General features: G+C 36.7%; 1 protein-coding gene across 1 annotated transcript in view; it reads left to right on the top strand.

Moving 5' to 3' along the window:
• Window positions 1-13,201, top strand: part of RALGPS2 (Ral GEF with PH domain and SH3 binding motif 2) — a 113,681-nt gene extending 100,480 nt beyond the window's left edge. Inside the window, exons 15-20 of the mRNA XM_084291092.1 lie at window positions 299-376; window positions 1,880-1,985; window positions 2,669-2,761; window positions 9,231-9,336; window positions 10,538-10,629; window positions 12,796-13,201. Of these exons, the coding sequence (XP_084147218.1) occupies window positions 299-376; window positions 1,880-1,985; window positions 2,669-2,761; window positions 9,231-9,336; window positions 10,538-10,629; window positions 12,796-12,825 (505 nt within the window). The 3' untranslated portion in view covers window positions 12,826-13,201. The remainder of the gene's footprint in view (window positions 1-298; window positions 377-1,879; window positions 1,986-2,668; window positions 2,762-9,230; window positions 9,337-10,537; window positions 10,630-12,795) is intronic.
• The last annotated feature ends 3,540 nt before the right edge of the window (window positions 13,202-16,741 follow it).

Below are 16,741 nucleotides of genomic sequence, written 5' to 3' on the forward strand. Positions count from 1 at the left end.
TCTTTTTTATATAGCTTTATTTTCTAAGAACTAAATGGAGACTTTTCTCTCAAAACCTACTATTGTTCAGTAGCAATAAAACGTTAGTATTATGAGTTTTGACAAAGTGAACACCCGATCAAATAAAAAACCACATGGTATCTACCTTTGCATGCATTTTTGTAAATTATCTTCTGTTTTTATATGGAAGAATTAGCTTTGTGATACACACACAAAAATATACTATGTTTTAGCAGTCGTGCTGTTTGTGTAAATAAAAGTATATGTAATACGTACAATTTATAATGGAATCCAACAGGAACAGGTTGTACCATTCTCTCGGTCCGGGGACAAGAGTGTCACGAAATGGCTATCGAGGCCACGTGAAGGCCAGCAGGTACAATCCCCACTGCACACAGAGGTGTCAAACTTTCCCTCTGGTGTTGGTGATTTGGTTTGGTTTAATAATTAAGTGGGTGTTTTCTGATGTTATCTTTAACTTACATGTCCAAATAAAGGTAGAGACCTTTTTCTTCAGACTTAAAGCTTTCCTCTTCTATAACTTAATCTATAGCACTCCAAGGGCTTCTGTTCACTCTGGTCTGCAAATCCAAATTCTGAACCATTGGATCTCTATATCAAGGCTTAAAGATGTTTTACCATAGGTAGCTTTTTAACTACGTGCCACCAAGTAGTAGTGTTGGTAGTTCCTCCGCAGACAACAAAGCTGTTTCTTGCGATGAATGGAGAGCATTCAAAATGTTTTATTTGCTACCAGTTCTTTGTCATATTCCCCCACACCCCCTGCCCCCAAAAAAAAAAAATGGTTAAATTGAGTAATGCATTAAATTTGGCCCCAATTCTATACTATACATAGCAGTCTTTGATACAGTAATATAACTGATTCTCCTGAGTAATTAAACTAAATGTTGTCTGCAGCTGTGTGGCACTGTAATTGGGAAAGAAATAGCATTTAATTATGGATTTTTTTCATGTTAAGCAACCATTGTCTTACTGAGTTAAACTCATGTTCCCATTAATGTCCAAAACTGTCTCCATATCCTCATTCTCACTAGATGCTGCAATGAAAATGTTTGCTAGATTTCCAGTTTACTTGGTTTATAATTTATTGTGCTTTACTTTTGCCGTGCTTTGCAATAAGCACAACTGTGGGATGGATAAAGCAGCAAATCATGGGTTCAAAACAGATCTGGGGCACTGTCTGACTTCTTGTTTTTTCTAGATAGCAGCTGGGTTCAGCAGCTTATTTGTGTGCTCCAACTTACATTTATGGAAATGATTTTTGTTGTATAAAAAATGTTTTGTAAGCCAGTCAGCTTCATAATTTGAATGAAATGGTTTTGTTTTCAGTGCTGTACCTGGCATGTATTTTTGCTTTTATATCCTACACGTGGTAGATGATAAGGAGCGTACCAGATGTATTAAAACACCTTAAAGCTGTGGTTCGGGTTTCTGCTCTTTATTACTGCTCCTGCCCACTGTTCTTGCTTTCAGAGATTTTTGAAGAGTGTGCATGTTTGAGCTTTCGCTTTGTTTTTGATGTGCTAATGATTCCAGTGTTTCTAATGACAACAGCAAAAAAATTTTCAATCTTTCTTGCAAGAGCTGAAGGAGATGTTTTAACACACACAGCAGCAGTATCAATGTACTCCAAATGTTTGCCAGTTAAAATTAATTGTTCTTGAATTTCAGTTGTCTTGTTTTAATTTTTTATTTTTTTAAATCAAGGATTACCTGCTTGGCTAATTTTTCTGATCACAAGTCCTATAAATGAAATTGCATTCATAGATTAAAATACAGATGTTTGCAGTAGTTTGAGGTAATGATTGGATAACTAAGAAAAATATTCTTTACACTATTTTTCACATGCTCCTTTCAGCTCTCTAGAATCTGAAGATTTGGCTGTTCATTTGTATCCAGGAGCAGTTACTATTCAAGGTGTTCTCAGGAGGAAGACTTTGTTGAAAGAAGGCAAAAAACCTACAGTAAGATTAAAAAAAAAATAATTAATTTTCTCACCTTCTTTCTTGTAAATACAATAAAATGGCAATAATGCATCTAATTTATGTGTCTGAGATTTCGTTTGCCTTGCTAATTAAGGTTTAGGGTCACTGCTAGAGTTCGAGTTGATCTATCTGGTCGTTTTAGTTGGTTTATAAGACTGTGCTCATGATCTAGGAAGTGGAAGAGAAGTGTAATGCTACATAGAATTTCATACAAGTACTGATAACTTTTTATCTTCCTGAATGGTAGGTGGATCCTTACAACTTATCAATAGAATAACCCCTAACATTTGCACTGTAAACATTTGATGTAATTGTAAATAGGCATTTGTGACAATGGGGTATACTTTATGACTGCGCATAAAATGAAAAAGAAAAGGGACAAACATTCTATCTCAATGAAGTTTTTTAATAAGGGTTGCAGAAAGTATAGAGTAAAATAGTTTTTCTTAGATTAGTAAGGAAAGGCACATTCTTTCTGCTTTCTAGATTTCTTCTAATGCATTGTGGACTTCTATGAAAAACTAAGAACAGCAGCTTTGGAAATAGGGCTGCTGGTTTTGATGGGCTGTTAGTGCTGTCATATTCTTGCAGGATGATGCCTGCTATTTTACATCTTACTAATATGGAACATTTCATTTACTTTTTCTCCCCTTTCACTCTAGGTAGCATCTTGGACAAAATACTGGGTAGCACTGTGTGGAACCCAACTCTTTTACTATGCTGCAAAATCTCTGAAGGCTACTGAAAGAAAACACGTATGTAAAACAGGCATATTCCAGTATTGATTAACAAAATTAGAATGTGATTTCCCGATGTAAATACTGAGAATATTTCTAGGATTTGCATGATTTCTAGCTAGTACTATCCCGTCTTCCAGTCAGACTCTGCTCATACAGATATGCCCTAATGGGACTATCACGCATGTTTAGATGCTATCCCAGGAACATCTGCTTTGCATATGCCATGGGTTTTTGGATTTGTTGGTGTGTGAGGATGGAAGCGATGGCATTGGGTCTGTCTGCTTTTCTAAGTTAGAAGTCATGTCTTCTGATGATTTCTGAGTCTTACGGCAATTTGCTGCTTGAAATCCAAGCAATCACCATTGTGGAAAGACAGAGAAATCACTACATATGATATTAAAAGTACTGATTTTGTATATGTGGCAAAATTAGGCCCTCTTTTGTCTAATCTCATTAACTAAAACTGACTACAGAGCACTTCATATGTTACACAAAGAGGTAGCATATCATATAATGCTGGCCTTCCTTTCATCCATTGCAACTTAATTTGAAAGATTCTAGGAGTACTTTGCTTATATGGGAAAGTAATAAAAGGAATTTCTGTAGATGTTCCAGGGATGTCATGGTGTGCATAGTTCACTTCTGTTTTCACTGGTTAATTACATTGGAAGAAGATGTGCCAGAGATCCAGTTAAGAAACTGGATAAAACTTAAGATTCTTGAGTATTTTTCCAAGTTCATTTGCTACTTGGAATCATTACTTATAGCTGCCTTGGCCAGTGTTTGGGTTTAATTTATGACAACTGTCACTAAAGACCATTTGCTGTGCATAAAGCTTATGTAATTTTAGAAACTGAGATGTGCTCTAGAATCCTAGGAAGGGGACTGTCTTTTTCTTTCTGGGACAAAATAGTGGCTTTTGATCCTAACATTTTTATGTTCAGAGGGTAGTGATTTGAAGCATAGCATTTCCGACTTGTAGACTTCTGAATATTTGAATTCTTGTTCTGTTTGGAAAGTTTGTTTCTAGTGTTGTCTTAATCTACAAAGCAATTGAGTGTTTTCTGCTTTTATTGACAGCAACTAATTAGGAAACAGTACTCTAATATTCCAAGTAGTATAATAATAGCTAATTATTTGTAGAAAGATGTGCAGTTTCTTTAGTATCATTCCTCTGCCCCACCCCTAATGGCTATAATTGCTTAGGTGAAAGCTAAACTGATCCCACCTAATTTGTCCTGCCAGTTTTGAATGACAGTCTGGCCAAAAGCCTGTTAGCTGAGCGTCATGTCTCCACGGTGTCTTGGGAAAAGTGTTTGTGTATGAATGCGTTTACCTCTGGCATCAGTGAAAAACATGTGGAAGGACTCCATCTCTTTAAAGCAAAGGTAGTTGGCAAGACCAGACTTGTAAACTGTTATGAGTAGAAGTGTGAATTACTAAAGCAAATGAGAAAGAAAGAAGAGAACTTGTGCTGGCATTATGTCACTAACAATTGCTTGTTTTTCTGGAAACACTGAGAAATGGAAAAGAATTTCTTGTAATGTCAGACTTTGTGCTCCTGTTAATGATGTGATGCCTTTTAGGCTTTATGCCAAAATTGCATTTGGTTTTCTTTTAAGAACAGAGTATGCATTTTGTAAGCCTTTCCTGTCCGCTATCTGTCAAAGTACAGAATGATGGAAGGCTTTGCCATACTTGCACCTATTCAATCAGAAGGTTTTTCAAGATTGTGTATAAATATTTTAAAACAATCTAAATGACATATAGGTTTAGGGAACTTGGAGAAATTGCACAGCTTGTAATTGTGTTGTTTGAAAAGAAAATATTAAATTTTTGTAATCCATCTGTTTATCCATTTTTTTCAGAGTAACAGTTTTGATTATGCAGATGAACTTGCTTTTTTTTATTTTTAGGAAAAGTAAATGAACTAAAAAGGTAACAAATGCTTAGAAAAAAATGAAGTTTGGTATCTGATCATGTGAAGTCTCTATTGCTTGAAGAGTTTACTTTTGTATTAAATATAGTCATATCCACTTAGAATACTCTTTCAAAAATTTTCTGAACCTGTTGAACTAGCTTTTATTAGCTCCCAAGTCAATTATTTATTGAGAACATAGAATGGTTTGGGTTGGAAGGGACCTCAGAGATCATCCAATTCCAACCCCCCTGCCATAGGCAGGGACACCACCCCACTAGGTCAGGTTGCTCAGGGCCTCATCCAACCTGGTCTTTAATACCTCCAGGGATGAGGCATCCACAGCAGCCAGCCTGTTCCAGTGCCTCACTACCCTTACAGTGAAGAATTTCCTCCTAAACTCACATCAGCATGTGTGCACTATGCAAATACAGTTATATTCCTGAGAGGTTCGCTCTGCAAAACAGTTTTGAGGCTAGATCTAGGCTGTTTTGCTGCTGTCCAGATTAAATGCTTAAAAGGGATAATGCTGTCTACTTCGGAGTGGTTTTTTCCAATATTGATACATTTTAGATATACCTTGCTAAAATATTCCAGGTATCTACTGTTGCCATGTTAAGATCTTTCTTTTGTAGCTTCCTTGCTCAAGATCTCTGTGATGTGGAAGGGAATGCTAGAAACAAACAAACAAAAGTCAGTCTGCTAAATAAAGCTGCTTGGCTAGAGCTCCCATGCTAACCATGTCTTGATTACAGGCATACTTTTGACTGTTCTGCTCCTATTGCTTCAGGCAGCTGAGACCAAGGACTTGGAATGCACTAACACTGAAAGCTCTTCCAAGCTTATAGTAGCCAACCTCTTTGGAAAATTACCTCATAAAAATCTGAGTGTAATCCAGCAAGAAGGGCAAGAAATTTCCTCCCTTTTAAACACATGCAGGCCAGTTCTTCTTCTTGTACCTACAGTCAAAGACAAAGGAGTATACCAGTGTAGTGTTTACTGTAGATGTGAATCTACTCCAAAGAATGCAGTAGATACCTGGAGGTGACAAATCTTCTTGTGTTGCATCAAAGAAAGACTAACAGATATAATGATCTTTGTATTTTAAATAATGAACAGGTTTCAATTATTACTACAGTAGTAGTTGTCTATAACGAGCATGCTGGAGTCCAGAGATGAGGTACAGAAGAATCTCAGACGAATGTTTGTAAGATGCCCAAGGTTTTATCTAGTTTGCCTAAATGGTACCCACAAACAAGCATCCACGATAAAACTTGTACTTCCGTATGTTTAGAAAAGGACAATAGTAAAAATAGGCAACTTATTTAAAAAGCATTCTCCTGGAAAAATGTGAATACATCCATAAGAAAACTGTTGTAGTGACTGGGATGAAAATATCTTGCCAATTTCTGTGACAACACAGCATGCATGAGAGATTTTTCCATGTCTGTAGGTATTTGGAAAAGCAACAGTGACTTTCTGAGCCTTCACTCTCAAGAATGAAGCCTTGTTCATTCCAAGCCTTGCCTTGCATGCGGTATTCAGAATTAAACCCATTTATCGACATTCTAGAAACCTTAATAGTTGTTGCTCAGGCACTTTCACAGAAAAAAAAACATGATAAAGAATACTGCTGTTCTAGGAAATGTGGTCAGCCACTGAGAGAATGATTTGACTATTAGCTGTAAGACCCCAACAAGAGTTTGAATTTTTGATTCAAAGACTTAAGTAAAACTGTTTTTGAGCTAGGAACAACAACAAATCTGGTTATGTGAAGCCTTGCAGCAGAGCTGTATGGTTTTCAGTGCATATAATAAGAGGTTCATTCCAGTGACCTGTATAGAAAAGCAGAGGGACCAGGAACATTAAATCACAATGAAGCTTTCATTCCCTTCAAGTTAACAAAGCAGACTAGCTGTTAGCACAGCTCCATGCATCAGTGGAGAATGAACTGCCTTGGGGGACTGTGCAAACATGCAATACAAATCCAGCAGTGCGACGGGATGGAAAACTGACATGTGTTTCAAGTGATGATGGATTGATGGTAGCAGGAAATGCTTTCCTTGTGTGGGGCTTTTTACTTCCTAGAGAAGCATCGGGATTAACTTATTGTTTTGAAAGCGTGAGGCATTCTTGAGCTGGTGGTTAAAATGAAACAAGCAAGCCCTAGCAGTTTTAATTGTTTGGTAATTTCACATATTGCAGGCCTGTTGTTGAGACGCACAACCAAGGTAGGAAAGAGCAAATGTCATTTTTAATGAAACTCCAGAAAAGAAAGTAGTTCATTCTTTGTGGCTTAGATTTCCACCTCTGTAAAGCTGACCCATTAATGCTTTGTAAGACTACTGGAAGTTTGCATTTGCAGATCCCTTTTAAAGTGTAAGTTGTCATTTATTTTTCAAGGTGGTGTCTCGAGCGAGTCTGTAACAAGTCCTGTCCTTGTTTCCTGATCTTTATTCATTTTTTTCAAATAAACTTAACACCTTAACAGCTTTCATTACTGGCTGGAATCTTTACAGAAACTTTTGGTTCTGTTTGGAAAGAAATTGTTATCCGGGCCTAAATGTAATGAAATGTTGTCTGATACGGCTTTGTAATTTACTTGTCTCTCTTATGAGGTTACCTAATCTGCCATTATGTTACCTAATTTGGCATTTTTCTAAAGGCAGTAGAATGACTTAAAACTTCAGTTGTGGTTCTGCAGATTTTCTAAGGAGTGGTCTTCTCCCATGGTTTTACCTATAGTGGTACCAATAAAGGCCATCCATTTTGAAGTTCAGCAGGCAGATCTTTTATAAGAACAGTCATCATCCCTTCTACACTTAAGCTATGTGTACAAGCATCTATTCAAAGTTTCCAAGCTTTCATATTTCCGCTGATGTTAAAATATTTCATCCAAACATGACCAGTAGGAGCTTGTGATGAAATGTTTCCTGCAAGTGTAACTATAGCAACAGAAGGATGACAGTACACAAGGCTGCATTCAGAAATAGAGAAAATAGTTCACTCTTAAATTATTTTGAACTAGGTTGAAATGCTTTTCATGTTTCAAGTATTTGACCTAATGTTTGTTCATTTAAAGTTCTAATGTATTTTAAACTGAGTTTTGAAATATAGGCTGTTTCACAAGTCCGAGACAGGTAAACTTATTTAGGCATTCAAGGCCGTCTCATAATTGTCAGTTATTCCAATCTATACCATACATTGCAATGAATTCTGTACTATAGAATTGCAATGGAATTTTATTTATGAAGCAATTATATTGCCTTAGAGAGAGTAATCCAGTACTCTTATTTTGTAATACCCTCAAACTAATTAGCAGGAGTGGTTCCTTTTGCTGATGTTCCCTTTTTATTGGATTAGTAAGGGTAAAACAGTATTTTTAGGTGATACAAAAGACAATTGATGTTTAATGCTGTAAATTTGCTATGAAAAATTAGTATGAAAAATGTGTTCTAGAATTACAAATTGATTTCAATAATTTAAAATGTCCTTGGAGATTGTCTTAGCTTTATGGCTTTTAAAAAATAACACAGCTGATAGTGGCCAGCATATAGCAGAGTTGGACCTTCTGGGCACAGAAATGTGGTAAAGCGTTGCAGAGGGTAGAAACGCAAGGACTAGTGATGAAGTCTGTGGTGGGCATGTGAATGTGGGAGGAGGAGATATGTCAACTAAACACTTGAGAGAGATTTTATGGGTTAGATCTTGGAGAGAGAATGGGACTGATCAAGTAACGGGAGGTGGATTGTGAGAGTCTACTAACAGATAAACAAGGAGAGCAGGGAAAAGGAAGCTTGTGGCCTGAAAATGGGCAAGTTGGGATTTAATGGGCAGTTTGCCTGGAACTAAGAGGAGGCCTGCAAAGTAGAAAATAATATTGCCCAGGTGAATGGAAAGGAGAGTGGAACCAAGGGGCTGTTAAGAGAGAGAATAGCATAGGAGAGACTGATATCATGCTTGGAAGGGGAGGTATAAGTTATATGTCAATGTATGAGTAACACCTCAAACAGGAAAACCCCATCATTTTGAATATAACAATGTCTTGTTTACTGAATATTCACTCTCACTTGATCTATTTCCTTCATCAGGATATATTTAATAACACATTGGTGTTGCCATGTCCAAAAGACTTGTGTTACATGCAATTACATATTATTGTAATCGTTATGTATGTTAACTTTGAATAGTTACAGCAAAGATGAGTTCAATCCTTCTCCAGTGAAGGGACTAACTTTTCACTTGATGCGTTTTTTAATGATATATGTACATGTGGAGTAACATGATAAGGAATGCTATGGTATCCATACAATGCAGTTTAGATGTTTGACATGCAATTTGATGGATCGTGATGTTCCTTTTAATTTGTATTTATTAATTGTGGTAAGTTCTGTTTTCATTAATTCCATATAAAATTTTTAAGTTTACTTACTTGATGTGCTTCCTCTAAAGTTACTCTGTCTTTTGACGGTGGCACTGAAAATGCCTCTTTTGAATAGTTGTTCTGCTTAGTCTGTCTGAGGCTTCTCGTTTCATGCTAGTTTACATATCTGCTTGTATTTTCAGTTCAAATCCACTCCAAGTAAGAACGTGTCAGTGGTGGGCTGGATGGTGATGATGGCAGATGACCCTGAACATCCCGATCTCTTCTTATTGACTGATTCTGAGAAAGGTGAGCAACACTTGTACCAAGAGCACAGTGATACCCAGAAGAAACACTTAATTGTGTAGGAATTCCACAGCAAAATTAAATTATACAGGAAAAAATCCTACTTTTTTCTTAATCAGCAGCTCTTAGAGGGATCATACCTTTAGTACGCTGCGGGAACAATTGTCTGTAGAGAATCCTTAAAGTCTTCCTTCATGAAGTTTTAAGTACTGTCCAAACTAACAGCTCTGCTTGTGTTTTTCTTGAAAGTATTCATTTGCATTCTTTTAAACTATATTTAGACCATTCAGAGGTGTTTTCACGTACACAAAAATGTAAGTAGCAATAAAAAGTTTGCTATTCAGCTAGAACCAGGTGCTCGACCTCTACCTTTCAAATAAAAAACAAACCACAAAACAAAACAGCTATCGAAATGCAGTGCTATTGCCAGGAAAAGCAGTAAGATTTGACTATATTACACTGAGAAGCCAGTGGAAAAAATAAGGAACAAAAAAATAATTTCCTTTATTCTAGCGTAGTGCCCTGATTTTAGTTTAAACTGAAGAAGTTGTTACTTCTCCATAGCACAAAGAGCATCACTAGCAGTTTTGATAAAGGAGCTTGACATTATTAATTTTATTTATGTCCAGGCTTAGTACATCTTATTTTTGAGTGTCTATTCTAGTTTAAGCGTGTCAGCTTAAATTTAGCAACAGCAACTTGAAACATTTTTGTAATACATTTCTGAATCCAAGTAAGCACTGCCTAACACGAGATACTGAAAATAGCAGTCTGACATATGTCAAAATATTTAGGAATAATTTTCAAATATTTTCAAATGCTTTAGAGTGCATATCAGTGCCATTTTGCACTTCATAAAAATACTATGATATACCAAATTTGAATAATGGCATTGAACAAAAATTGTGTTTTTTGTTGTACGGTTCTGAGAAATGTTTTGTGTTTTTTTCTAGTTGACACTGGTGTTAGTTGAAATCGCGAATGTCCAAAAGGAAGACAGATGAGCTGTGACTTTTTGCATTATGTCAAACAATTGTTTAAGCTCCTCCACGTATGCCAGTCAAAGTGTGAAGTTTTAAGAACCTTTTGCTATAACATGTTTTTGTAGTGTTATAATTTCGAGTTATTTGACTATAGATAAGATTTAAATATAGTATTGGCTGTGTTTCTTTATCCATTTTTTTCCCATACCTTTCTCACTTAGGAAATTCCTACAAATTTCAAGCTGGAAATAGAATGAATGCAATGCTCTGGTTTAAACACCTGAGTGCTGCCTGCCAAAGCAACAGACAACAGGTGAGAGCAAGATGTTGAAATAAAATTACGAGCTGTTAAGAGCTCACAACTGACAGAGCTTTAAGATGACTAAGCTGTAAATGATGGCTCTGTATGAAGAGTGACCAGCCTGGACATCGATTTCACCTGTTTATTGACTTGCCTTAGCTTTCTTGTTTGTCTCTTTGTAAGCACATCCTCAGTGCTTCTGTGGTAATGAAGAAAAATGGGGGTTTATCTTGAGGCTAATTTAAAGCAATTTGGAAATTTCAGAAATTGAAGGAATATGCTAAAAGCTCTGTCCCAGAGCTGCCCATTTAAAAATGACTATTTTATTGTTATATAGTAAAACCATAAACTGTAGTATTCAATAACAATTTTTGGTACCTCTCTATGGTGCTACTTTGTTAGGTCTTGGGCATGCAAATTTTCTGTTGTTTGTATGTATTTCCAAAATATATAAAAATATTACAGTTCTGAGTATGTTTGAAAGACGACAAAAGCAAAACCAGAATTTTCCCTGATTCAAAAAGGAAGAAAAGATTATTCCAACCCCTGATAAATTCTGTTCCCGTAGAAATTGTTACTGACTTTTTCATGAGCAAAATTGCATCTTTAAGTTAACACTTTCTGAAGTCCCTGAAGCAAAAATATTAATGAATTTGTTGCCTGTTTCTACATGGCTATGCTTAAGAATAGGGGGAAAGTTAAGGACCTTTTCAGATCCTTCTGTGCATTCCTGTTCAGTTCTTACAGAAATCTTAGGAGTAAGGAGGGTCACGGAAATGTATCTGAGACAGTGCAAAGGAGAGGAAATTGTGTTCCCAGCTGGAAAGAGTGCAAATAGTAGCAAATAATGGCAAAGAGTTTGCAAGAAGGTGGTGACTGCCAGGCAGGCCCGAAAACTGCACTCTGATGACAGCTTTTATTCAGTAAGGCTTAACGGTGCTACACAATACAAACCTGTCTAAAGCATTCAGCTCCTAGCTTATGCAAAAGCAGCAAGCTTAAGGGTCTTGGTTCAGCTTCCTGGGGAAAGGATGGCAGCAAGGTGAAGATAAATGCAGGAGGTTTTAAAAGACAGGTAGGGGGAGGAGTTATGGAAGAAGACCGCCACTAAAAGGCCAATAGCCCTGCTTACCATTGTTTGTTGCATACCTTCTGTTTTCTGGCATATATGAGTGTAGTTATACTGCAAGCCTTCTTGCAGTGTTAAAAGAAGCAGCACTTCATGCAAACATTAGGTAATAAAGGTTGGTTTAGATACAAAATGTGTTTTAAATAAAGATTCTTTAAAGTCTTTCTCCTGATTGCGATTTGACTCCTGACCAGTGCTTTCCCTAGAGAGGCACCTCACGAAACTGTTAAAAACAGATGTTTGTTTATGCAGTCATGCCCTTAATAACATTGCACGTTTAGACGTGCTTTCAACAGAATAAGCACCTACCCAGCTGCATAACTTTGGGAACTATTTTAATATATATAATCTTTAATTTTCATGGTGGAACTTTAACCCAGTTGGTCATTCTTGCTTCTGTGGATAAACAGTAAATGCAAGGCAAGAAATAATTTGCTTCAAATCTGACCAAACTATGTATTTATTGGCAGTCATCTGGAATTTAGTGGCTCTTTAGTACCGTGAGTAAATAGGAGTTGTTGCTGTCAGGCAAATTCCTGATAAGGAGAAAATGGGGATATAAATTATATAATGCAGACTAGCTTTAATATTCATGAAAGGGAGTGATGTTTCCATCGCACATTCAGGTTTCCTATGGGAAAAGCCTAGGCAAGTGTTTATGCCTTGTTTTTGTAAATTAGTCCTAAAAATACTGGAGGGCCTACATCACTCACTGACCTGTGCCAAGAATTCTCTATCTCGTGGGACTCAAGTGAGAAGGTTCTTGCACAGTTGAGTGCTGACATTTATCATGTTAAAGTTGCTTTGTCGACAACTTGAATCTTAAATTTCATCAAAATTAAGAAGATCTAAGGCATGCAGTAAAATCATAAACCATACTTTGATACCTGGGTTTTCTACAGCTGTAAGTATACTTGTACTGCTTAATGACAGTTGCATCTCCCTCCTTTTTTTTTTTTTTGAGACAGATTGAGCATTGTAATGTGCATTTAAGCAGGTGGAATAGTGTCTGAAACAGTGGAATTAGTTATTTGTATTCTTGTTTTCAGGTTCCTGCCAACTTGATGACCTTTGAATAGCAGGCTAATACAAAACAAACAAACAAAAAAAGAACAATTTAAACCATCTCATAATTGAGAATGAGGTCCTGATGGAAAATGTGCCAGCTGCAGTCTGTGCCAGAACAGAGCTTGTCAAGTTGATCTGAACTCTGGAGCCCTGAACAAAACTACTAATGGCTGGGGAGTAGAGTCCCCCAGATGAAAAATGGAGTTGCAACATGAATTGCCATGGACCATGCTTCATTAAATTCTCTGAACTGACTTGTGGAAACCACTGCCTTAAAGAGTGAAAGGAAAAACAACAATGAAAACACCAAATAGTGTGTGTGAAACTTCTGGCGGTGCTGTGCTTGAGTTAAATAGATTGTAGCTTGTTTGAGTTTCTTTTAACTTTATACTAATTTTGAAAATAACTCACCTTTTTAGGTATTCTTAAGAAAGCAAGTAAACTGGTATTTAAGAGTTGTATCAAAAGCTATGTATGAGCTGGGTAAAAGAGGTACTGCACACTGTAGAGATGTTGTTTAGACTATACCAGGAGTTCTCAATGGGAGCTTGTCCCAGGCACACTGAGCCTGGAGCAATGTCATCTCTCTCAGACCTATAAGAAATTTAACAAGTGCAAGTTTAAAACAGCAGTAAGCTTGTAAACCTGAGTACTGTATGGGAGCCATATTGCCTGCGAGTGGCACAAAGGCTGAGCACTTACACACCAAAAATGTTTTTGGTACGTCGATACCTAATTCCTGGTTAGATCTCAATTCACGTGTTTCTGGTGGTTGGCAGGTGTGCGCATGCGTGTGTGTGAGAGAGACAAAACTGGAAGCGCTGTTGGGTCAGAGCCAAGTGCTTTCTTCCCATTTGTTTCTACACCTGTCACTCACCTACATATGAAGGTTGAATGACAAAAAAAAATCCACCACCACCTTGGTATAATTCATGGTGATGTTTGACTTGTCTGGGTATCTGTTAAATTATCAGCTAGGGACCACTGTCAGTGTATGGTGTTTCATAATATCACTTAAGATCTGTATTTTAAAATGATAGAGGCACAATTTCAAGCTTTCATGTTCTCATTTGGCAATAATTGATTTTATTATCTGTCTTTGGTCAAAGCATATGACATTGTGTGGTATGGATAACATGGCCTAAAGTCGACCGTACATACAGAAGCTTTTTTGATCTTCAGGCAAATAATTTATTAAAGTTGGGATAACATAAAGAGAAAAAAGGTGTGGGACTATCAAAATTCCATCCATTCCATCCGTGACAGGAACAATTCTCGATCACTGAAATTCCTCACAGAAAAAAAAAAAAATGCTTGTAAAAAGGGAACCATATTTTAATGTGTTTCATTCATAAAACTTTGATTCCTGCTTTGGCTGGGTTTCCTTGACGTCACCTAGATAGTGTTTTCTGGATGATGAGTGTTTATTTAATCTTCAAAAATATGACCTTTGTAAAGCAAGGAAACGTTGTCCAAAATATTCCTCTGATATCAGAACTTTGAAGTTTGTGGAGAAGTAGGAAATGTTTCATTGACTCTGTGGTTTAGTGGCCGTAAATAAGCTTGCATATTCCACCATGAATACTCCTTTCCAAAAAGAAAGAAACTACCTACCAGTTTGTGGCAGAGTTCTCTGACTACATAATAAAGGTTTCTACTAGTAGTGATTATTTTGAAAATGTACATTTCTCTTGCATAAGAGTAGAAGCCTATAAATTCAGGTGTGGTTTTTTTTCCAGAGTTAATATCTTAATGGACGTGATTAATTTCTGATTTCTGGGGAGAAAAAATAGAGAAGAATAAACCAGTCTCACACTTAAAGCAAATTAAAAAAAAAAAAAAAAGTCACACACACTTGGTAATGTGGAGTGAAATGTTAATAGGCTGGGTTACATTTCTAAAATTATTCCTGTGAATTGGCTCTTGGTAGAAGAAAAACAGTAGGAAGATGCCTCTGTCAGAATTACACCACAAGCAGCATGGGAATTTGTGTCCCTCTGCAAGTTGGTTTTTTTTTTTTTTTTTTTTTTTTTGCTTTGGGGAATGAATAGTCTGTTCTGATCCTGATGTCATGGATTTTGGAAAGGAGTCGCTTGTGCTGAATCCCTCTTGAACTCACACGTCGCCCCAGTTAACCCACGTTGGGTGTATAGTGAAGACAACATCTTCGTAGCCAGCAGTGTTACTGTAGTAGACTTTGCACAACTTCAGTTTTGTTTTGTTTTGTTTTTTGTTTTAAAAATTATTTAATGCGTGTTTCTTCTCAACAAGTAAGTGTTTTTTAGCAATGTGTGTACTTTTTTAAGCATTGTGGATAATAGCCTGTGGATTTTGAATTTTTAAATAAGCTATTATAGATTCATTGCAGCATAACTGTATCTGTTTTTCTGTCAGTGAAAGGAAACTGGCAACTGGGAGCCACAGCCTGACATCACACAGCTTTACTAAAGGCAGAGCCAGGTCAGGAGGTGTCATTTATTATTGTTTTTTGTATTTTTCCAGCTGTTTTGAGTTAGGGCTTTATGGTAGGAGGATGGTGGGGAAAACAGTTCACAAATCCTCATTTACTGAAATGTTGCTGACTTTAATTGTTCTTAGGCCTCCTCCTCCTCTTTGGTTTTCTTACCCTCCGATACACTGTTTTCTGTGGGAGAGATTGAATATCGTGGGAGGAGTTTCTTAAAATGTGTAGTCAGAGTAACTGGAGTGATTAATGACAGAAAACAGTATTGGTACTTACTGCAATGAGTAGTTCAGTAGTTTCTTATGGTTTATCTCATATTTGGTCAACTAGCCTTACGGGGCAACACAGAATGAATGAAATATGACCGATTTTGTGACAGATCTTGCTCAGGAAGAGGCGTGGTGGTTTGGTTCCATGAGGGAAAGTTCTCTCAGCTAAGCTTTGGAAAGACTTGGATTAGTCAAATGCACTGTAAAGAACATAGTATTGGTTTTGTTTTGTTTAAAAAAAAAAAAAAGAATTTTTTAAAATGTAACTTTAAACCAGTGCTTAGAAAACAGCAATGGAAAGAAGCTCACGTTATTCAGGTAAGACTGTTATCCAGGCTATTTCAGTTAGTTTACAGTTGCTCTTCATGTGTTTTTTTTGTAATGCTCTCATTCTTTACCATGTTAATAACCAACGAAATTCTTCAGCTAATATTTGTAAATTTATTTCACAATGTTTTTGATTTTGAAGTTAAAGATGCCCCTTACAGTACCCCGCTGGCAAACATATGAATGAAAAGCATTCAGAGTAGATCCTCATAGCAAGGTTTCCCATGGAAATGTTAGTCACCTGCTGACTGCTAACCACTTTGTCAGCTAAACTAACAGTCTTGGGAATGACTGAACAGTTTGTGAAATTAGAGCAATGCATTAAGGATATATGATTGCCCTCGGTACTGGTTTTTGAATACTTACTGCTAACTCTTATCTTTCCAACTTAATCCATGAATTTTTGCGCAGTTTTTCGAACTTCTCTTCCAGTGTTCTTAGAAAGCAGATAAGATTCCATTTTGAAAACTTCGGATAATTTGAGTAAATGTAGCTCATCCCAGACGTGTATTTCATTTTGCAGACATTTCATGCCACAGGGATATTGCTCAGGCTGCTGTGATTCATTAAGTATTTAGGTGCAAGCTGTACAAGTACTGAATGAATGCATATAAATCCCTAATGAATGAGCTTTAGCACCCAGCTTTGAAATTGTGTTAGTTAGCTTTTTAAATTACTGTAAAAATCATATCCTACTTAAGGAAGATCTGTTAAGGAAATAATAGCAGTGGATTGCACATTAAGCAGCCCACTAGTTATGCAGTTGTTTTAGCCTGTTGCTTGAGGAATTGGTATCTTTTGGGGAATCTGCTCATTAACTTTCCTCCTTAGAACTCAACTGCAGAAGAGTACTTGAACTTTTACCAA

Source organism: Netta rufina (genome assembly GCF_964035555.1).
Source record: "Netta rufina genome assembly, chromosome: 8".
In the NCBI taxonomy this organism is placed as follows: Eukaryota; Metazoa; Chordata; class Aves; order Anseriformes; family Anatidae; genus Netta; species Netta rufina.